General features: G+C 44.4%; 1 protein-coding gene across 2 annotated transcripts in view; it reads left to right on the forward strand.

The window, feature by feature from the left end:
* The window catches only part of LOC116427259 (uncharacterized), a 165,871-nt gene that overhangs the window by 66,650 nt on the left and 75,100 nt on the right, over nt 1–24,121 (forward strand). For both annotated transcript variants that reach the window (XM_031977394.2, XM_031977395.2), the window contains exon 3: nt 21,161–21,379. In XM_031977394.2, coding sequence (XP_031833254.1) covers nt 21,161–21,379 — 219 coding nt within the window. The remainder of the gene's footprint in view (nt 1–21,160; nt 21,380–24,121) is intronic.

A 24,121-nucleotide genomic window follows, 5' to 3' on the forward strand; every position in this document is an offset into this window, starting at 1 on the left:
CCCCCTTTGATTTCGTCCCCACGCGAGATGATCTTCCGAAATCGGGAAAAAATTTACCTGCGCACCCCCCGTCATTTCGTTGCTCTTCTCCCCACTTCTCTCTCTCTCTTTCTCTCTCTCTTGCCCGCTCGTTTCAACCGCGTATCTCCTTGTTAACGGAAAAAAACGCGTCTGCGCAGCGTCGGATTTCACCCCGAAATAACGCTTTTTCACACAGTTTTTACGCGTTTCGCTGTCCGGGGGGCTCAATCTCGGCAAAAGGGGGTCGTTCGGAGTTTTTAAAAGCGGACACTAGCTTCTGCCGGGATTTCAACGAAATTTCTCATGCCTACAACGTGGTTTTCGAGCGATGAACCTCTTTGAAGCGATTGGGGAGAATCGGATTGTTGCGAAGATGGGGTGTGTTCTTGTTACTGGAAGTGGTTGGATGATTTTTCGGTGGATCTGTCGGTTCGTTTATTATCCGAGAACCTTCTGTTGCTTATATAATTAGATTCAGGAGGGATTCGAATGTTTAGAAACGGAATTCGATGAGTTCTTATGCAGCAGAACAAATGAGGAAACCAATTATGCACTTACCTAATCGTTGATGCATCCTCTACAGGTTGAAATGAGATATTTTGCGTCATCGGTTATATATATCAGCTGAAACATACCAATGTCTTACATACAGTGACACTTTTTAATATTTCTAAGCTTATTAACGATCCGAGCGCACGCAAATACAGGAAGCTTGTAAAAAACAGGCTTGCCTGGGGACTCGAAGACACGCGGATGCGTTTCGTAATTTTTAAAACGCGAAAGCGCGAGCATGCCGTCGTGATCGCGATCAGACCACCGGTGGACACTCGGTCATGCTTCGCCGTTAATTACCGTCTGTCCAGGACTGCGCGTTAGCAACGCGCGAGCTCTTTGTCGTCGCGGCGAGCGTCGGGAGGTAATTGGCGTGACGTCGCGTTATGTCACGGAAAATAAACGCTTCCCATACGCTGCTCGGTGAATTTCACGTTGACACTGAGAGCAAACTTTTAGCTGTACCATTGAGTAATCCGTCGTTTCCTCGTCGCTTCGTCTGCCAACGTTTATAATCCTTGACAAGTCAGCGATCAAAACAGCAATATTTTTCTCAATTCTTCGACAGCAATTACTCAAATCAAACAATTATCCTGAATACCACAATCCACTACTGTCTGTCATAATAATCGAAAATGAACGTCCATAACTCATTACTCAGAAATAACTTCAAATATCAATATTAAAACCACTTGAAATAATCGAAGAAACTCAATTGAAGTCCTAATGAGCTTAATTTCCACGAAGAAATTCAGAAAAGTCAGTCATTAATACCTACCAACTAAATTCCATTGCACCACGGAAGAATCCACCCTGCAAACATCAAAATTACAAACACAAATGCTCCGAAGAAGCGACGGATCTGTTCCAGGAACGATTTAAATCGTTATCAGCTCGTCCGACACGGATCGAGGTTTGCTCAGAGAAGATTTTCGAGAAAGCCAAGGTCCCACCTTGGGGATCCGGGGCAACGGATCAGAGTGTACTTCGGGAAAGGGCTACGTGCGACCTGCGATCGCGATAGCCCGTACAATGCTCGTCGACCGATAAACGAACGAACGATCGAGAGGAACCGAGCCGAGCGATAACGGCCGGTGCCGAGGGCGCACCTCGGTTTTACATGTTTTAACAGTCAATAAGATTATCGCTGAGTAACGCCGAATAAATCAAACAACGGTGAAGCGAGCAAACTCTCGATAACCTGGATGAACGAAGCGCAGACGAGGAGAACAACCGGCGTCAATAACTCGCTTCAGCGCCGATGTTTGCTCCGGTTTCGAAACTCCGCTTGTACGCGATCGCCGGCAAGTATTTGGGAGTGAACCTCCGCTATCCGTCGACGACGGATTCCGTAGGTTCCACGGGCACCGGTGTTTAGCCTCCTCCTATGATCAAACAGGTTTGCGTTCCGGAAATACTCGAGGCCTTCGACGATCTGGAGTATTTGTACGTGGAAACGACACCGGTGCTCCGGCGAACGCGTTTCCGATGAAACGTGACGGTCATCGGTGGTTTCGCGCGACGTTCCGATTTTAATGCTTGTCGCGTTTTCCGGTAGAGTTTGCTCGATTTTTTGAATGAAGATTTTTATGACGGACGGAATAAGGTAGAGTTAGGTAGTAAATAATAAATTAGCAGTGTTTCTTGGTTTCTATGATTCGAGTGAGTGAAGGATAAAGATAAGGAAGTTAACACATTGAGCGCTCCACGATAATGCAGGATTTTTAGTCTATCGTTTAATGGCTAATCCTACGTTCACGTAACATTTTAGATATGTAAAACACAAATCTGAAGTAAAATTTACAAAATCGAATTCCTTACTACCTTCTGTAAGTTAGAAATTTTGGTTTAATCGATGTTTAAAAATGTATCAATATAATCACCGTGCAATGTGTTAAGACAATGTGCGTTGGGAAGAGAAATAGAACTCGTTCGGTTAGTAAATAGTTGAGACCTAGGTTCCTTAGTTTCTTCGAGTAGTATTTGAGCGATAGAAAATCGGTAACTTCCATTGGACTTGAATTTCTCTTTTGCTTTGGATTAATCTGATCATTACATTTGAAGATCTCGTGTTATTAAACTTCGAGCAAGATATACTGTTTTCGATTAAACTAATACGATAATTCGAAAATAATCCTCAGGATCTCCATTGTTCCAAGTGCATTGTTCGAATCAATACCTTTCACTTTCCCAAATGAATTCAATGATAATTGCGCCCTACGGTTTCAACGTACGGAATATCGATGACAACCGGAAAGCTCGCGCAACTGCGCGTTCCCGTGATCCCTTAATCTGGAAGCGATCGTTTAATGGCTTTATCGGGGGACCCGACGATTCTCGAATTTCAATCAAATTGCTAATTCCGCCGTAGAGGCCTCGCCGCGGCCGCAATCGGTCGGTATCAATCAATTTTTTAAACCCAGGCTCCGCCTATACGAATCGTTTTTCTCTTTGTCACGACGCGACGCTAGATGAGTATCGCGTTGATCTCTTTTTTCCCTCTGTTCTCTCTCTCTCTCCTCCTATTCTCCGCGGGGATATCGATTAATCGAAGGGTGGTGTTCACCGGCCGGAGAGTTTTGTTCGGCGATCATGCAGTGGCCACCGCGGGGCAAAAGGAGCCCGGAGAAGAAACATCTCTGGGGAGGTCGGTCCTACCTGACCGAAAAGTGGTTAATACTTGTTCCAACTTGTAACCACACTGTCTTGCGAATCCTCTCTTCTACGATCGCTCTTTCGATAATTTCTTTACTTCGACCCTCTTGCCCGATCGAACAAAAAGCCGCGTCCCCACTCGATTTTCGTTGTAATACCTCAATATTAGGCATTTTCTCTTCTCACTCTTCCATCGCACAAGTATCTTATAACCACTACACCGCAAATAATTAACTCCACACATTAGAATTCTATTTCAACTCTATGCTACATTATAACAAAGATTACCTCTAACCTTCGAACACTTAACTCTTTGAACTCTAATATTGCACCAGTTATAATACTACATATTTTAATGAATCTTGAAACTACCCTAAAATTATTTCCCACACATCCAAATTTTGTACTAAGGAAAATAAATGATCGAAGAAATCTTATAGCATTCATTTTCGCTAGGAATACTATAAAAATTAGTTACTGATAGATTACGAAACAACCTGGAACGCCAAGGATTAAGAATCCAACAGATCTATAAAACCAATTCTACTTGCTAAGTGAACCTAACCTTCACCTACTATATACTACAATATATCCAAACTGTCCACGCATACACGAAGATAAAAATACTCCTTCAATCATTACTAAAAAGGAAACTATTCCAACGAAAAAATTCCTTCATCTTCCGAATACACGTGGCGAATCCGAAAATCTCGGAATTCTACCGAACCTCGATCGACGTTCGCGTCGTGAGAAAAGTCCTCCCTCGATCGGTCCGGCATTGCCTCCCCCCTCGAGCCGCGCAACAGAGAGAAGAAGACCGATCCGGCGGAGCGGTCCGGTCGGGGGAGGAGAGGAGCGCAGCCCGCAATGGCAATACAGGCGACCGGTCCGCGGGTCTACCAGTTTTTGCCGTTGTCCTACGGGGTTCCTCGTCCGGTGACTCGCGTCTCCTCTCGGCTTGCACTCGCTCGCTCGCTCGCCACCTACATAAGCGACGGGATACGCATACAACGGCTCAGAGGATACTTACTCTTTCGAACGCAACGAGCCTCGTTTATAGGAGAAAGAGCGTGCACGCAGCGCTGGGCGCATCAGTGCTCGTAGGGTAGACCGCGGCGAATCGGATCGCCTTCTGTTTGACAGTAAACGAATAAGAATACTCGAATATTAACCCTGTGCGCTCGGCGACGTTTCTCTTCGTAAATATTCATTATTTTCTGAAGAAACATCGACGATACCTTTCGAATCTGCCAGGAGGAATCGTTTTGGATAAGTTACGGGACAGAATTGTCCCAATGTTTTGCAGCGACACATTTTATACAGAATTTAATATCGAATTTGAAATTTTATTTTGCTGTGCTTTATCGAATGTTGAGTGTTGATTGAGTATCGAGTGGTTAATAGTGGGAAGTGGAGAATTTATAAATAGTTTTAAGAATGGGACGAGATTAATGCGATGTAGCAATGCTTCAGGAGATTGGAATTTTCAATAATGTTTTAAGGATTTTTCCAAGATTTCAGTAATAGGGGTAGATTGCGACAGAATTAAGCGAGACACCCTGTACACAGGAGAAAGAGGCCGAACACGCGTTGCAGCGATGCATTACGCATGCACGAGGTCTCGGTGCATCGCGGCCACGCACTCGTCGCGACCGAAGTGCATCAGCCGATTGCATTCGCGGAGAGCGCGGTTGCATTGGCGGCGAGGCCAGCCAATCGGGTTATCGGGCGACGAATTCACCCCTCCAGGCCCCGCTCGAGCGGGCTTCGAGGCGGGCAGTTTGCTTTAAGGATCTCTCTTCGTTCCCCCCCGCATTTTTTTCTTTATTTATTGCGCGGCACTTCTTCTACTTCTTCTTCTTCTTCTTCTTCTTCTTCGTCTTCTTCTTCTTCTTCTGCTATTTTCTCCCTTTCCCTCTTTATCTTGTTGCGAGCTCGCCTCCTCGTGATCGCTATTCACTCGCGATTGGATCTTGTTGCATTGTTGCTGCTCGATGCGCTTGTTTCAGATAAATTGTTGTTGCAACCGGTTGATTCGGCATTCGATTCTCGGATCTCTGGTACTCCTTTAGGATTTTAAACGATGATCTTCAATTCTAGCGAATATAAGGTTCAATAGTGTGTATCTCCTATATATTTACCATGATATACACTGTAAGTATATAGGAGATACACACTACTGAACCTTATATTCGCTAGAATTGAAGATCACCGTTGAAAATCCTATAGGAATACCGGAGATCCGAGAATCGAATGCCGATTCAACCGGTTGCAACAATTTATTATATTATGATGTATATAACGTATATTATAATGTATATTATGGTAATATTATGTATCAATCATATATTTATACACGTAGCTACACGTAATTATATAGAAACGCAATAGAATCTCGCGAGAAATGCACCGCGAAACGTTTTTTCCTCGAAATCCCCGCGAGGCACTCCGCGGGATCTAATATTCTACTCGCCTATCGCAAAAATCGATCTGACCCGTTGTGTTAGAGCAACCGAGCTGGAAAAACCATCCGATTAACCAACATTTGTTCCGAACCTATCTGCCGACGTTCCTTTCCGGCGATATCTGTCTCGATCGCGGTTCATAAATCTCCATCAGCGTGTTCCTTTCAGCGTGCCGTGTGCGATATGGAAAACGTTGCCCTGCAGCCGTAAAAGGAGCGAGCGCGTAACAAAAAGGGCGTAGTGGCTAGCGGTTTTCCCATTTGAATATGAATAGCGGGGCTGCACGCCGCTAGGGCCGACGCGTTTCGTTTTCAACGAGGAAAACGGCGTATCGGGGTCAGATAAAGCGAAATAATAACGCAGTCGCTGCACTGGACGCCTTAATTAACCTCGCAGACCAGCGGAATTAGATACGCGCACCGTACGCGCGATCCGCGCGGCGAGACACAGACATCCTACCGGTCGGAGACGAGGAAATGATTTTCTGCTAGGTATCAGACCCTCCCGTGGATTTTTTTCCACAACGAACGCGCGCAATTTGTTGCTCACGCCGGCCTGCCTCTGTTAATTGAGATTCTAACACTGGTAACGCTCGTAATTTGTCATTCGGATCGGTTTCTGGTATTTTTGAATTGTGGGAATGTTAACCCTTTGCAAAATGTTAACCCTCGGCGACACCTTTCAATCGCCATTTGATTTGACTGAACAAAATGATCAAATTTGGAATTCAATGTCAAATTTTATATGATGTATCGACACATGGGACATCGAGATAAACTAGTTCTGTCACTTAATTTATACAAGGTAGTTCTTTATGTTAGTTGTAAAATATATCATTGATATTTAATCAGAAAATAATGAATATTTGTTGAGAAAAATATTCTCGCGTGCAAAGGGTTAAGCTTCTTTTTTATGTGGTAAAGTATTCAATATTAACTACTGTTTTCTAATTTCTGTTAAGTTAACGCGTTTAGTGCCACGTGTACCATATATGGTACACGCCAGTTTCTCTAAGAAAATATTTTTAAGGGATGGTCACGGATGGTGGTACGCGTTATAAAGCAGCGAGAACATGGAACAATATCAGAATATATAAAAGTTAGTAAAAACTTGAATATAAATTAATATTTTATGGAAAAAATCAATACGGTTCATAAACAAAATGTAACTGAAATTTCCGTGGCGCGGAATGTGTTAAACGGATGTTTCGTCGCATTCTCACGAAATTAAATGTGGAGTTTCAGTTTCGTGAAGGAAAATCTAACTTTCGGAACTCATTTTGTTTGACTTTGAACAAGAATGATGTGTCTTTGTTTTCTGATCTGGTATTGTTTCGTAAAGGAACGTAATGTTGATGAATAATGAGTCGATCAATTTCCCGTGATGCGTTATGTTGGAGTGGTAGACAGAAAAGTTGCGGTATAAATGGAAATTAATTTACTCATTGGTAATTTTAATAGTTCCAAATAGGTTAATAATTACGCCAGGTAGGCAAGGACGTAAATCACAGTACCGGCGTGTTAATCGATTGCAGACGGTGAATCGTTGCTACAATTACGGATTTTCAGCGATCGTTCGGGGAGTCCGGTATTCGATCTTCGTCGGAACGTTCCAGAAGAAATCGCTTCCTGCAGTCGCGTCGTAAAACTTAATATTCCCGAGTCGATGATTTTGCCGAACTGCTTTCGCATTTAACACTAGAACCATCTAGCGATAAGATTGAGTTACCTAGAATTTGTTGTAAAAATTCGAAAAATAGATTTCTTTAAATTTCTCGCGAAATCTTTATCATTTTAATAATTGCGAAACAGGAATCTCGAAATCGGCTATTTTAACTCGTCCGGTGATTTCATTGTAACGTTAACATCCTAATGTTAACGATACATTAAATTAGCTAGAACCCTTTTCACGGTTTCGCGAGAGAGGAATGTCCAGAAAGGAATTGTTGGCTAGTCCTTATCAATAATATCGCGATTCCGTAACGAAATCTCAGAGAATACTTCGAAGTACGTCGCTCGTTAACTAATTAATTCACTGTATCTGTTCGACGAATCTTATCTCCTCTACGTGAATACGCTGCCCGACTTATCGAAAGCAACCGACGATTTCGCCGTGGATGATTATGCATTTACGGTACAACCGATTACCTACATTTCCAACGAAAAAGTTTCAAGAAACTCAGCGTGGCGAACATATTCCCATTTAATTCTAGTCTCCGCAAATTGAAATGCATCCGTATGCATTTGGGGCTCGCGGAACTATGCAAAAACGAATAAGAGAAACTCCCATTACGTTTCGTTCTTCGACGCGCCATCTTCCCGCTCTATCCTACCGTAACCATTAACGCGGGAAACGAAATGTTACCCTAGTTTAACTGAAACATAAAAATATAAACTCGCGACAAAATCTATAATTTATCAGCCGTATTTCTCCGACGATCTCGTCATTATTCCCGTCGATCCTATCGAGAAAGGAATAAAGCTACGAGAACAATTCCACCGAGGAACTCCGACTTATTTTCTGATTAGCAGACAATTGAACGTAATTCGTGGAACGCTCGGAGAACTCGTAACCATTTATTGACAGTACGAATCCGAAAGAATCCCTCACGCAAGCCGGATGACGGATCCACGATGCGTACGGATAAGCATTGAGGAAGCGTCGCCGGGCAAAAGTAACGAGGTGCGAGGCCAGAGCCACCGGGAGATTAATTAAGTACTAAGTGAAAAAGAGAAACTGGGAGGAGGTGCGAGATGATTGCCAGCGATTGGCCAGGGAAGCCGGCTGGAATTTAATAAGCCGAGCCCGCGCGCCACCCGCCTTATCGGCGGTTCCCACGTCGCGTTCCGCCGCGAAATGCATAAATGCATCGCGGATTCGATCTCTCGTTCGCTTATTCCCTCGCCGCGATACGTTCGAAACTTCAACCCAACCCGTGCCCCTTGCACCTACGAATTATCATAATTAATGGACACTTACACCCTTATGCAAACTCGAGCTCTTAAGAATATAATTAGAAGAAATGGAATTACGACGGAGGATTATGTTTCCTAATAAAAATGATTAAATCCATTAGATTCTCCTATCTCGTACGCTTTCGCATGGAATTCTGCGTCTCCAACTTTCCATAAACGCATAAAAATCTACAAGTTAATGATTAATTAACGTCGTCGCGTTTCTTGTTCGTTTGTTCTCCCGGTCGACGGTGAATTTCGTCGGCCATGGGATTCCGTTCGGAGTGAGAATGAACGCGGCCCGAATGGTAATCAAGCCGGAGACTGAGACGGCCCCGATTCACTAGAAACTCGGCTATTCGGTGTCCTTTTCCCGGTTTTTAATCGCCGGTGGAAACCGAGAAACGAAATTCTCCGGTTCCATTCTCGCCCGGTTGGCCGGTGCCGGGAGAAAACGCGGTCTAAATTGGACGCGCGCGCATGCACCTCGATCCCCCGGTGTAATTGTACTGCAGTTATTGTGTTCGATGGTTTATCGCTCGAGATAAAGCTAATAGGCGGCCGGGTCTCTCGCGGAGTGGATAATGGTCTGCGTCACTGATAGTGGTAATATTGGTAAACGTTAGATTAGATCCGAGAACGATGTATTTTAATTAGCGCTTACACGGCGGCGATAAGAGCCCCGGCATAGTTTCTTTTACTCGAAATGAGCGATGTTGAGTCGTTGTGATCCGTAATTGCCTTCTTAACGTCACGGCTAGATATATCGTTATTGCAAAAGGAAGCAGTATCGATTATACATTAATGCGCGCGATCTTTTGATCGACTTTCGGAAAAGGATCTCGTCCGTCGAATTCCCCCGGAACCGCGAGCGAATTCTGTGCTACCGAATGAGAACAGAATGCCCGTTTACAGTTGGATAAAACGAAGAATCTACATCTTCTGTGAAATTTCCGTTCTTTCATACGAAGCTGCAAGAATGTGAATCTTCCCGTAACGATCCGCGGGGAACTCATTAGGAATTCTCAGTGAGCTAAGCGTCATTCTGCTATTTCACAGATCGCAGACTCGCTTACGGTACCCCGAACGATTCGATCAAAGCCCGGGCAAAATCCGACTGCCATTCAGTTAAAATTCTCCTCGCGATTCTGAATATAACTAGACAGCAACCCAATGGAACCAAAAGTTCTTTCAAATGCAAAACAATCGCAAAACACGCGATCCATTAATCAAACCCATTAGACCCTTCGATCAGTCCCAAAACCACTAACAATCATCTCAAACAAAGCTTAAACATACATACGAACCAGCATCGAACTCCAGAAGTCTCCAAATCGAATCCAGCCACCAGCACCGGTCATGACCGTACAGAAAAATAAAAAATCGCGTAACGGCGGCGCACCCCAAATCGACTTCGACCCCCGGAAGGTCGTGGGTCGTTAAATCGTACAGACAACGCGCGAGCGGAGGGGAGGCGGGCGCACAGAAAAAAGAGAAACTTTAAAATGTTTGAGGAAGGGGTGCGCGCCGTGCCCCCACCCTCGTCGGTTCGACGCGAGAGGTGCCGGCAGGGGTTGTGTTCCTGCGGAATCCCATATTCCTGTCGGGAACAACGTCCGGGGGCCGCCGAAACGCGTGCTGGGTTCGTGCCGCACACCTTTCTCGCGTCGACGGTTGACGGCGCGCAGGAAAGAAGCGTTCAGCGGCGGAACAGACGCAGATGCTGCGAACAGACGGGGCCAGCCGGCTCTTTTTGGGGTGAGCACAGCCGAATGGCTCGGCCCGCGTCGACGTGTGTCTGCCATTGTGATTTTAAAATCGGCCCCGACCACCACCCCTCCTCCACCCTTCGCCCCGTCGTTACCGCACCCCTTCGTGCCACCCCTTTGAAGCTACGTGGCTGCCGTGTAGCCCGGCTCTCGAGAGGATCTTTGATCTTCATGGTAAACGTCGACTGATTTCGGCTAACGTCCACCCTTCTGTGCACTCTGGTATTTGAATTTTTCATGGTTAGAGGATTGCGAAGATGGGGACACTGACTTGGGCGTGGTAGAACTGTCGGATGCTTCGAAATGTTCTTGAATGTCTTGATTCTTCAGTTATAATACGCTCGAGTGCAGTTGATTTATTGGTGAACTGTGGATGTAGGTACGTGAATTTGAAGTTTGTTTAGATGATATGGTTTTAATAGGAGAATTTAGTTCTCTGTTAGAAAATTCCTTAAGTTAAAATTGGAGAGATTTTTCATGGTTAGAGGATTGCTAAGATGGAGACACTGACTTTGGGCGTGTTAAATCTGTCGGATGCTTCGAAATGTTCTTGAATGTTTGATTCTTGAGTTATAATACGTTCGAGTGCAGTTGATTTATTGGTAAACTGTGGATGTAGGTACGTGAATTTGAATTTTGTTTAGACATTATGGTTTATAGGAGAATTTAGTTCTCTATTAGATTTCTTAAGTTAAAATTGGAGAGGAAATTCTATCGATGGAGGTTCTGTAGAACGGATATTTATTCTGTAATGTTCTAGAATAACTCGAGGATTTATTGGTTCCTCCTTTTATATCAAACTTTATCGAAGTTCGATCTGCAAAACGGATTACTCGCATCGAATATCACATTGTGCTGTATAGAATTTTCCTGTCAATGGCCCCAAGTGAACAATATTTTGAACCTCTAACAGCGTACAACCTGATGCACGTAAAGGGTGTCTCTCGCTTTCCGAAATTCTACTTTTGTGTTCGGCTCCATTTCCGCGTCGCTCGGCGGGGATGCTCGACACGGTACGTCGGCCACGACCCGCAGGCATAAACATTCAGCTGTACTCACAAGAGGGCCGAGAGTGGCCCCTGCGTCTTCTCCGTCGAAAAAAGTACGGCACTCGCAGCGGGTTCTGGTGCCACAATCGCTGCATTCGGGAATAAACTCTCTTATTCGGCGAACGGGGATCGGTTACAATAATATCGGAAAACCATCCCGAACTTTCGAAAGAAGGAAAAACGTTACATTCCTCGGCATTGTGTAATAAAAAACGATCAAGATTTTATTCCAAATAATCAAAACAGATCTACGAAAGCTTCACTTAACAATAAATACCCATAAGTAAAATAAAATTATCAACTTTAATTTAAAGTACCAGAAATCGAATTCCAAATCTATTTCACTATAAAAAAATGTACTTTACTTTCCAATTTTTTAATCATTTAGCTTGAGCACAAAAATTACTAACATAAATAAATTCTCTCCAATCATTTCTCCCCACAAGTTCATCTCCATTTCGTTCTCCACACTCGAATCCCCATAGAACTATAAAGGGTTGCAGAGTACCTCCCCCTTCGCTTTAAACTTCTCCCAAAATGGCGTCGGCTCGCGAGTTACATGCAGATTGGCTAGGTGTCGGTCGAAAGGAGTTATGCCGAAGGGTGGTTCCCCGCAGCCCCTCCGCGGAGGGCGGTTTCGCGCTTGCGCTGACAACCCTTCCTCCCGTGCCCCTTTGATCCCCTCGGCCGGCCCCTAGAGCCGAGCACCTTTTCATTATTCACGTTTTTTATTGGCCGCCGACTCCGATCGAATCAGGTAGCCCCCGGAATTTACATAATGGCGATCGATTAAATTCACCGTCGAACCATTTAACCGATCCCCTTCGGTTCCACGTTTCTTCCGTCCGCATCCGACGCAGCAAAAATCTATTCTGCGATTCAGATGTCGCGTTCCGAAATTTGCTTGTTTATTTCGTATGCACGCTGCCGGTGCCGATCGATTCCCGGGCCGGAGCGGGGATCACCGAAATAGGATGACCGAGGGAAACTGCATTTCGGGCGCGTTCTGCCGTACGCACGGAAAAGTGTACACAAGGGTGGAAGAGTGTTAAGGTAGCCGGAGGCAGACGCAGGGAGGAGGCTGGCTTTATCGATCGCGGCTCTGACAAGGGCAACCGGCAAGAAATAGAGAAACCGTTCTCTCGCGATGAATGCCTGTCCCTTTGTCTTTCTTATTTCACTGGGGTGAGTCGGGCTTTCGTGTTCGACGTCGGGGAAGGGATCAGTGAATCCGACTGATAGTCTAATGCGAAGATTAAGGAGAGAATCAGTGAACTCGTCTGATGTTAGAAAAACGCAGGTTCGATTCGATTGACAGTCTAATATTCGAAAGAAACGGTCGGCCGAAGTACTAAATCATTTTATCGATATCCATTTGATAATTCCGTAGAAGTACACGGTAACACGCAACCGCGGTGCGCTGGAATCGAAACGAAGTGCAGCTGAAACTGCGTTCTCAAGTGGCCGTTCGAAGGAAAAAGTCGAGGAAGGAAATTACCCGCAAGATTATACCGACTAGATTATACATCGATTCCAATATCGACGTTTATCGAGCCGTTCTTTTCCCCGAAGCCGTCCCGCGTCCCCGCCAACGTGACCGTCCCACGATAATACAATGTAGCACGTTTCCTGTAAAGCGCGACGCGTCGCCTCGCGCCACGATTTTTTCCCGATTAAGTCCCGTAAAAGTCTCTCTCTCTCTCTCTCTCTCTGGCGCGTATTAGTGTTTATTATCTCGGCCCGTAGGAGTAACACGCGTGATTATCGGATTCTTTTTCTAGATAAAAGGCCACTTTATTAGTTCCAGAGTAAACAGCATAAATTTTCCACTATAATGCGTCATCCTAATGAATCCGACGAGGGAATTTAATTGCCGCCGATGCAATTAACTTACATCGTTATCGACAAAATAAATTCCCCCGTCGATTTATATCGCGTCCGTTGGTCTCCTTTTCTTTATCCTCCCTCCGCGCACCCGCGCTTTGTCCGTCTCTTTCTGCCGCGTTCCTCCTCGTCCCGAACATCGAGAACTTCGCCGGTATTTTGAATGAAACGGCAATTAACGGCGATAAACGCGCGCAGCGCGACGCGGTTCCACGTTGTTCCTTAAAAACCGATCGCGCCGGATAGCGATAGCGACTCCACGCGACGGATCGCGTTTTCGACGTGCGTCGACGGGGACGCGGAGATTTCGAGGATCTACGTGATCGACGAGTCCGCTCGTTATCTGGCGCGTGTATTGTTCCGCTATTGAAATTACGAAACGCAGCCGGCGGCGGTGATACACGCAGCGTTTCGGCGGAGGATATCTACGCGTCCCTACTCGAGATGAAAGCGTTGTCCGATTAAAGGTCGTTCACACCGCGGCGACGCTCTCCGCGGAAAAGCGTCTCGCCCGTAGTCCGGTTATCTCGTGCACCGGTTGCATTTTCGTGGGCATCGTTATCGGCCGGTGCCGCGGGCCACGTGGTGGATCGAGATTATCGGGGAATTCGACAAACGGTCGAGAGGGACGTGTTTGATTATCGGCCGATAGCCGGTGTAGGAATTTTTTTTTTTCTTCGATAGACGCGATGACACCGATGTTTTCGGTCGATGTATTAATAGAGGAATATTCACTCTCGACACTGTTTACACTTGTTGTTCGAACGTATTGATATTGCTGACTCAGTGCGATCGGTATCGAATTCGTTGTGATTCGATTTTGCTTTGCAACCTATTGTTTAACATTCGTCTCCGTACTGTCGTTGTGGATAATAAGCTTCACACTAGTGTAACCTATAATTAAGCTAACCTGTCTATTACATTAATTGAACCATCCACGATTTAATTCTGTCAATTATATTAATTGTACCGAGTAGATTAATACTAGTAATACCATTAATAGTAACGGTTACAGTAATTCCACTGTTAACTCCTTGCCGTACAATGAGTGAGACTCGCGATGAAGATTTTTAAACTGATTTAACAAGAATCAATGTTGTTCATTACCCACGGAGCAAACAACCATTTTTTTCCTATTATCAATGTATCTTCAAATGAAATTTCCACCTGAAGTAGAATAGAAAATGTTGTATCTTACGAATTGTCGATGGTAAAATATTACACGAGCTCACGAAAGTAAATAGTACGCCAAGTGGTTTATGATACTAATAATAGTAAACTCGATAATTAAACGAACTCAACGAGTCGAAACCATCGGCCTCCAGCTGCAGGTCCAGTCGACCTGAAATTTCGTCGCGAGCGTAGCCCCGAGCAATCTGCTTTCCCGCGGTACTCGAAAGAATTGAAAATTCCTGCTCGTCCAAGGGTTGAAGAGGTCGAGCCGGGGGTGGCGAGACACGGGCCAGATGGAGAGGGGCGGGGGGGGGGAGGGGCCGGAGGGAAACGTTGGAGGAAGAGGAGAGAAGCGGACGCGGATAAAGCGTTCGATATAAGATTAATAGTGGAGGCCGCTGACCGAGCCTGTACACGTCGGCGGGGGCGGCCCGGGCTATATACGATGGTGATTCCTCTTTGAAGGTGGAATCGTGGGCAGTGGCCAAATTGAATCCTGCTTAGGACAGGCGAAGCGCCGCCACCGGCGGGCCGGGGCCAGCCCTCGAGCACTTTCTCCAATAAATAAATTGCTGGACCGTTGCTCCGGATTCGCGCGGCTCCTCGAATTAAAATTGTCTCCCCCGCGGTGATCCACGGATTCCTTTGTGTCTCTCTTACCGGTGAATCGCCGGTTTGTGCTGATATTGAAATTGATAAGTGTATCTACTACAGTGACGTTATTTCGCATCGGACTGTTCATTTTTAAAATGCTTCCTTATCTATTTCACGTCGGTTGTCTCTGGTGGGAGGGCTAATGTTTGTAGGTACTTTTATGTAGAGGAACTTATCGAATTATAAACTATATGACAATTAACTTAGCTATATTATTTCAAGCTTTGTTTTAAATTACTCGAAAGTGACAATGAATCAAGCAATATTTGAAAATACTTCATTATGTATTTCACGTTAATTATCTATGTTAAGAGGGCTAATGTTTGCAGTACTTTTATGTACAGGAACTTATCGAGTTATAAACTATATGACAATTAACTTACTCGACAATATTTTTCATTAATAATATTAATTACTTTCTGATTAAATATTAACGATATTTCTCGCAACACAATTGATCATCTTATATAAATTAAGAGACAGAACTATGTCACTTCGATGTTTCATGTGTTGATACATTACACATTTAACATTGAATTGAAAATTTTATAAGTTCGCTGCGTCGAAGCAGGTGGCGACAAGGCGCCCTCGAGTGCAAAGGATTAAATTACTCGAAAGTGACAATGAACCAATCAAGCAATATCCGAACGTTCGATAAACAATTTTCCACGGGTATCACCGTTAACATTATCAACCCTTTGCACTCGAGAGGTGACTCTCACCACTTGATTCAAAACAGTAGAAAGTGACATTCAATGTTAAACTTCGTCTAACGCCTCGATACGTGAAACATTGGAATAAAACATCTTCGTTCCTCACTGGTAATTTCTCTTCGAATTCAAATATTTCCAGTAAGAATCATCCGAGTGCAAAGGGTTAAATATATTCCTCTCCTCGGTTCGATCATCCCCGAGACGTCCCCTGAAAATTACTAATTCCCTTCTCAGCACAAATCCCGTCCCACGATCGAAGAAGGAACAAGGAAACCGTGGACTATCGCAAGTTCACTGGAGCCCGCGATTAATCGCGCACGGAAATGGAAGGACGTGGAAACGAGAGCGGTCGTCGGACGCTTCTGGCAGGACATTGGCCAGGACGAATAAGTAATGTAGAGGTCCATTATGCTGAAACGGTGAAGGGTCTGCGACCAGGGTCAGCCAATCCCCCGGAGGGCCGTTAAAGTGAAATACTTCTGAATGCAAGGTGGCTGGCCGCCTCTTTCTCTCTCTCTCTCTCTTTCTCTCTCGTTCCCCTTGGTCCGCCAACTCCGTCCCATTGCGACCGCCCTTCTGCTCTCTTTCTAGCGTCTCCTTTTTCACTGTCTCGGTCGGACCCTCGGAAACAGTGGCCCTACGCTCGTGGTCCATAGGTAAATCGTTGTTATCTGGACAGTGATAAACCCGTGAATGGAGTTCGCGCCCAGCTCGGACGAATGGGCGGGCGGGGGATGCAAAATGGAGGGGACTCGACCCCGTCGGCCACCGATCATGAAATGGATGGCTCTGTTTATGCGAAGACCAGCCTCGGGATTTCGAGAGTCCATTCTCGCGACTCTTTCCGGGTAATAGAAAACAGGGGCTTGATGTTTCGGACGTAACACGTTTAGGGTGGGACGTAAGAGTTTGTTTGGTAGTCTTGTTTCCTGGTTGAAAATGAGGTTTGGGAAGATTGGTCTAAAACTTCGACAATTGTCAATGTTATACGAACGTTGAATATTATTATTTATTGAAGGAAGCTATTTACATAAATATAGATTTGCTATATTTCTTCCTCAGCTTCCTGCTCCTTGTAGATTCAATGAAATTCCGTTTACTCGGTGTACCATCGAGAACATTTATTTTTCATCTGCGGAGAGAGTCGTCTCACTTGAATTTGAATGACTGGAGGTTAAACTGTTAATACTATCCTTGGAATCAGTTTCATACTTTGAATCCTCTTTCATAAGCAACAAGCTTTAGCTACCTGCTCCTCTTATCGCCAGAGTTTCAGCGTTCCAGTTTAGTGCGGGCTTGTTAAGATTCTACTGCGCTCGTTCCTCGATGCAACATTTTGTACGAGATATCAGCTTTCTGTTCAGCAGGGGCCGTCATAAAACAGTTTGAATTTCGCTGTGCCCTCCACCTACGTAATCTCGGAAACGCGTACACCGCGCGTGTGTCCGACCGGAGGAAGCAAGGAACGAGGAACGAAACAGCGAAACGAAGAAGATATTTCTTCAGAATTACACGGAATTTCTCTGTATTCCCGGTATATCTTTATTTCCCCCGTTAATTAATAGTACTGGCAGTTACCGGCGGTAATTAGGTTCTCCTTTTCTTCGGCCGAAACGAAAGCCGCGTTCGGGACGCTTGGACGACCCGCTGAATAACAATAATTATTCGTGCTGCTGTTGCGCAACAAATCCGCCGCCGGCGATGATTTATCGGCGAGTGGCGCGTTTAAAGCCGGCCCGGTCACCCGTGAAGCTTCGTCCGCTCGAGCGGAGCTGTCGAATCGCCTGGATCCTCGGGAAATTCGACGCATTATTAAACCCTTAACCAGTTAAGTGTGAAACTTCGTTTGAAAGATCTCTCATTGTGCGCGCGATAAAATCAAATTGTCTGTTTCGAAAAATAAATAATCCATCTTTGAAAAAGTTAGCACCATTAAGAGTTTTAAGATGTGTATACTCGTCAAATACAGTTAACTGGTTAAACGGGGAATGAAATTCTGATGATAGTTCGCATCGGTGGAAAATGTTATTTCGAGATGCGAAAACTCGTCGAATGTCTTTTATGTAGATTTGTTATGTGGATGGTATGGATACTGTGATATATGTATGTATAGTCAAATTAGAATTGACTAAAATGTTTCAAGTTTTAGTGGAATTGTTTACATATATTAGTATATAGTTGAATCACAATTGATTATAATTGTAGGGGTTAATTTCTCAGCTGCAGCATTCGATTTTCTGAAACGCTCACGATTCCCACGCCCGAGGCGTGTCTTCCGGACACGATTCCAAGGCACCGCGATTCGAATCGACGATTCCTTTAATCTCGCGGTGTTTGCATGCTCCCTCCCTTTCATCCGCCCCACAGAGACAAACCGAACCAGCCCCAAAAGGGGCGGCGGTCTTGGCGTTCCTCAGCGTCCACGTCCTGGAAAATTCAATTACGCTCTTCTGCCCGCGAAAATCGCAGTTATTGGCTGCTATTGTTGTCCACCTGCTGTCGATCGATCGTCTCATAAAATTACCTCGGCTTCTATGAGAAACAAAGCGAACTTTATTTTTCCAATCAGGTGAAGAGTGAGAAACTGAACTTTGCAACACATTGAACACCTATGTATCAAATTTATATATATACAATATCACGATAATCTAACCATTCCTAATCTATGCAAAATAGATTTCCAAATATCATTTCTGAAACAAACTACATTATCCCCATAAAAACGGAATATTAACCCTTCGCTCTCGAAAGTTTCTCATTAGAAATATTTAACATTCTTCGACGAGACAACGACGATATTCTTTGAAATATACAAAATACCAAATACAAAATGCAGATGAAGCTGAATTACATATCGATTGCTTAAACAATAAAAAAGGAAACTACGTACTAATCTCTTGCCGTTTGAATAACTAAATCATTCGTTCGTTACTTAGTGCTCCAACTATGAAAATTCGATCTCTCTGTAATGTCGACATCCGTAATCTCAATCTTGTTAGAATGTTGAGAGCGCGGTAAAACAAAGCTGCAGTTGATATTCATTCGATCGTTCATCGATAATTCAAAAGTGCTTAGGCATTAACCCTTTGCACTCGGAAGTTTTTCATTAGAAATATCTTAACGTCTTCCGATGAGGTAGAGCTGTTCGAATATTTCTCAAATTGATGCATCGTATGAAGTTTAATATTAACTATCAAATTTTATAGTTTTACTATATGAAATCGATTGGTGCGAGAGACACCTCTCGAGTGCAAAGGGTTAATGAATATAGTAAGAAAATAAAGATTATAATAAAGAATGTTGTAGATACTTGTCATAGATCTACCTACATTAGCATAGACACTATAAAAATATCACTTATCTACCGATCAAGCTATTTTCTTCAAACATTTCTCAAATTGATGCATTGCACGAAGTTTAACATTAAGCACCAAATTTTATAGTTTCACTGTATGAACTCAATTGGTCAGTGAGAGGCAGCTCTCGAGTGCAAAGGGTTGAAGCACTCCATTCCGCCGCGAGCGATAGCAAAGATGGAGTCGTTCGGCTGGAAGTTGGCATACGGAACAATGGTGGGTCCACGGGTCTACGGAGGAGGTCAGCGGCCATTCTCTGATGATATTGATTAGCCGACGCCCTTAGTTAGCGCCGGCTACACTTTCTTCGGCCCCGCCGCTTTTCCTCTCGCTCCTGTTCCTCTCTGTAAACGTTTCCTCTCGCAGCCCCCCCCCCCCGGGCCTCCCTTCCGCCGTGGAACACTTGGCCGTCCACCCACCCCTTCGCCGGGAACTTTCCTCCCTCTCCTCAGCCATCTTCTCTCCCTCGTTAGCGGACGGAGCGAGACGGGGTGCGAGATGCTGATAGAGAGAGACGGGCCTCGGCCCGGGCTAAGTCTCTCCGACTAAATCATTCATCAAGCAAATAATACCCGGGTCTGAGTCACGACACACGAGCGCGGGGGTGATACTCGCGTGTTTCCGTGGCTTCGATGCGTCACGTACGGGGTGGCTGGGAAATCCGCACTTGACGATCCTCCCTGAGATTCTCCGGAGAAAAGGCAGCCCGTTGTTGGAAACTTCTGTTTGGTTGGAGATTATCCAAGGAGATTCTTGGTTTCTGGCATAATCGTAGACATCTTGCGAGCCGAATCTATTCCGTAATCCTGTAATAGAGTCTTCAAGGCGCTAATTAAGACGATTAGGCGAGTTATTAAACTATCTTCCAGCAGTTTCACGACGTTAATGTATTTTATGTATCCTAGCAACTCTGCTACTTCCCAGATCTCTGGCAACTTTATTATCCGTATTATTAGACAATCTTCTAATCTTCGAAGAGCTGAGAAATGTGATTAGCAACGTAGGTGTACATTGTGTCGGAGATAGAAGATACTTTGTACACAAAATGTTTTATTGGAAATCCAACGCTGTAGACTTCTGGGATGATCGTTAGCCGTTTCTGCCAACAACGAGCCCCGAAAATTCGATACACCCCGCGCGAAGGGAATATTCCGTGCGCCTCGGTGTAATTAGACACTGCAGCGCATGGAACAGCGTCCAGAGGCGGGCATTGTTCCCAGAAATTAAGGGAAACCGGGAGAAAAGGCCGGGAAAACTGGCAGAAATAGGGGATTCGGAGGGTTGCTAATTACGCGGGCCCTCGAAGGGGGAGGAAGCCATTTTCTGCGCGGACAACAAAGACCCCAGCGCGAGTTATACTAATACAGGGCGAGGGCTGACGTGGAATTCGTTTCGGGAACTCCTTTTGCAATTTGATCCCGGCCCGATAGGGCGCCACACGTTGCTGCGTACGAATAATTTTCGCGGCGGCCGGCCGTTTCCGTTTCGAATCGGACTTTCTCCTCCGCGTTGCGGAATTTCTCGATCAAGATTCCGCGGTGCCGGCCTATACATATTTAGAAAATCATAAATATTATAACGGGCGTTGGCCACACAATTTCAGATTTCTACTTTAACCCAGATATGCCTATCATCAGTCGCGTGATCGTAACGCATTAGCATAATTCTCTTCTATCATTTTCGAATCGGCTAATGAATAGTATAACGAATGCTTAATTAAAGTATATTCTAATAAAAGATCGGAATAGATATTTTTAAGAATTTTTAATTAACAACGCGATTTCTTTCGACGTGACTTAAATGCTTGGCAATGTCGGTTATGTGTTCTTTGTTTTTTTTCGTTCACTGAAGGGTTGCACGCACCCTTATGCAGGTACGCAGGCGAATTAATAGTCGTATCATCTTATTCCCGCAGGTAAAGTTTGGATAGGCGATAACGAGGTCGCGTGGCGGACCGAGCAGTCTTTCAAGAGGACCTCACCCCTAAATCCCTGCGCCACCACGACTACCACGACGACGACAGGTGGCGGAACACCGGCACTCCCCCACCTGTCACCACCCATAGCCGCCCCCGTGACCACTCCCGATCACAGAAGCCCCAGCAGCCTCCATGTGAAACTCGGCATTTCTCCTGGTGAGTATCGACACTAACGAGAAACGATTGTTCATTTAAAATCATCGAACGTTTCAATTTCACCTGTGAAAAACACTTTGAAGAATTTTCAGATCTATTTTCTTAACAGTTCCTAGAACAATATCTTAGAAATTAAAGCTTAAAGGATCAGAATTATATAATTATAATTACTTATTATTGCATATATGATTAATTATTATTATTTAGAATTATTTCAATCAAAATTCTCAGAAAGCTTTGTCAAGTAATTGTAAAAATTAGTAATTCTCTAACTAATGGGTTCCAATCTACTCTTAAGAATGAATTAACCCTTTGCACTCGAGAGACTCTCAGTCACCACTTGATTTGATACAGCAAAACTATGAAATTGAATATTTAGTATTTTAAATTAAAGTTTGCATTGCTACGTGAAACATTTAAATAAAACACCTCTGCTGCTCAGCCACCATTTAACCCTATGCACTCGAGAGACTCTCAGTCACCACTTGATTTGATACAGCAAAACTATGAAGTTGAATGTTTAGTATTTTGAATTAAACTGCTATGTGAAATATTCAAATAAAATAGCTGTTGCTTAATTCATCTGTGAATTATCGTTAAATTAGTTTCAATCGTCTATATCTCGTTGGAAAGTGTTTGATATTTCTAATGAAAAACTTTCGAGTGCGAAGGGTTAATACCTAAGTACTCTCGAATTATCGATGAACGATCGAATGAATATCAACTGCAGCTTTGTGTTACCGCGCTCTCAAAATTCTAACAAGATTGAGATTGCACGATCGCCGAAAACCGTCCCGCGCGGGGACAGACGGTAAACCGTGGGGTCGCCGCCTTAAAGCGGCCTTAAGGCGAGCCTCTTTAAATAATGCAATAAGCTTGATGTCATTTGCCGGACAATGGGGGGAGCTGCTTTTACGAGAAGGTCCAGCGAAATTGCCCCTCGCAGGTGCGTGCTTCCGACCCTTGGCAAAACGTGACTCCACCAATCACGATTCCCTGATTCGCGACGCTCGCACCGTTTTGCCTTCTACCTGCTACATTGATAATGAGCCACGATAACAATTATCCTTTTTGCCAGCCCTCAGCAGCGCGATAAAACCTTATCCTCGTTAACCACAACCATATCACTAGAAACTACCGAGCATTTAATACGATTCATACGCAATTCCTATAAAAATTGTAACAATAGATTATTTCCACTTTCTTCAGGCATTCGTTATAGTACTGAAATGAAACTTTTCAAAATCATTTCGAATATTCAATGCTTCGAAGATGTCAATAATTGCTAAACAAAACAATCGAAACCAGTCATTTTGACTGGTACTTAATTGTAGTGATATTAACCCTCTATAGGCTCGTGTAACTTTGAAGTCAAACATCAATATACCGGGTTAAATTTATTTATTTAATTTTTTATTAGAATATGACATTAAATAATTAATCAACATAAACTTTTGTACACACAGGCATTTACGTTCAACGTCATTGTAACTTCAAAGTTACAAAATATACTTGTTTCAATAAAGGTATTAAAACTATTGAGTACATTGTTAATTTATGTTCGTATATTGATATTTATTAATTTCATACTGCATAAATTTTGTTATTATCACGAAACAAACTCCAGCCCATAGAGGGTTAACTAACTTCCCACATCATTCCTCATTCAATAAATTCTCTAACAAGCTTTGCAAACATTCATCTCCTAAGTCCTACAAAACATTCAACACTTCCACAATTCTCAAAGCAACAATATCCACAAACCCTCCACATAATCCTCCCAAAAATCCCCAAATACAATAAACACTCCCAAAATTTCCAATTCTACCAATCATCATTGATCACAATCTCAATCTTCAAACCCTATTTTATCGCTACGTGACTTCCGTTTCCGTTAATCTCGATGTAACTATCATCTAATACACTTACCTACTCGTACGTGTTACCTAATTAAAACACTAACAGAATCAGCTACAAGCAGGAAGACGTTCTCATCATCATTCTATCCTCCAGACGTCATGGCAAGAAGGTTCTCTCGCTACATACTTTGTTTACAGCTCTGATTGGACGACCAGCAAATTAGTATCGAAAACGAGATAAAGAAATGAGACTAACAAATTAGACATTCCTTTCAGAGTTTGTCTCCCGAAGAACGCACAGTACATTCGCTCGGCTATCGATCCGCACCGGAAGAGCCGGTCCGGCAGCATCCGGGTTCGCCGAAGAAGCGGCTGCTTTCGTTTGCTTAAATAAACATTGCTCGAACAATAGCGCGCGCGCGCGCGCGGGCGGGGACGGGGGCCAGTTCGGGGGCCTCTCTTCCCGGCAATACGATCGGCGATCGAGAGGAGCGGGGCGGACGGGTTCCGTTTCCCTTTTTCCGGGGGAAAAGAGAGGAAGCACTCCGCGCGGCATGTTTAATGCATCGTTCAACATTTCCATGTCAAACATCGCTTTGACTCGCGGAATTTAAAACCGTCTGGCCGCGCACATACACACGCGCGACGTTTGCGGCGGCGGAGGGGCAGGAGGGTGCACGCTGATGGGAAAACTACCCATCTTTATTTACCGTCGAGCCGACCGACCGCCGGACAAGGTGCGCTAACGCCGGATCGATAGGGGTTGAAAGTTGAAACGCGAGACTCGGACGTAACGTTTCACTTCGGTTTGATTGCGGCCTGACTTCTCGGGGAGGGATGATTTCGTTTGTGGGCGAGAAGGGATGAGGCAGTGGAGAATTAG

Source organism: Nomia melanderi, chromosome 9 (genome assembly GCF_051020985.1).
Source record: "Nomia melanderi isolate GNS246 chromosome 9, iyNomMela1, whole genome shotgun sequence".
Taxonomy (NCBI): domain Eukaryota; kingdom Metazoa; phylum Arthropoda; class Insecta; order Hymenoptera; family Halictidae; genus Nomia; species Nomia melanderi.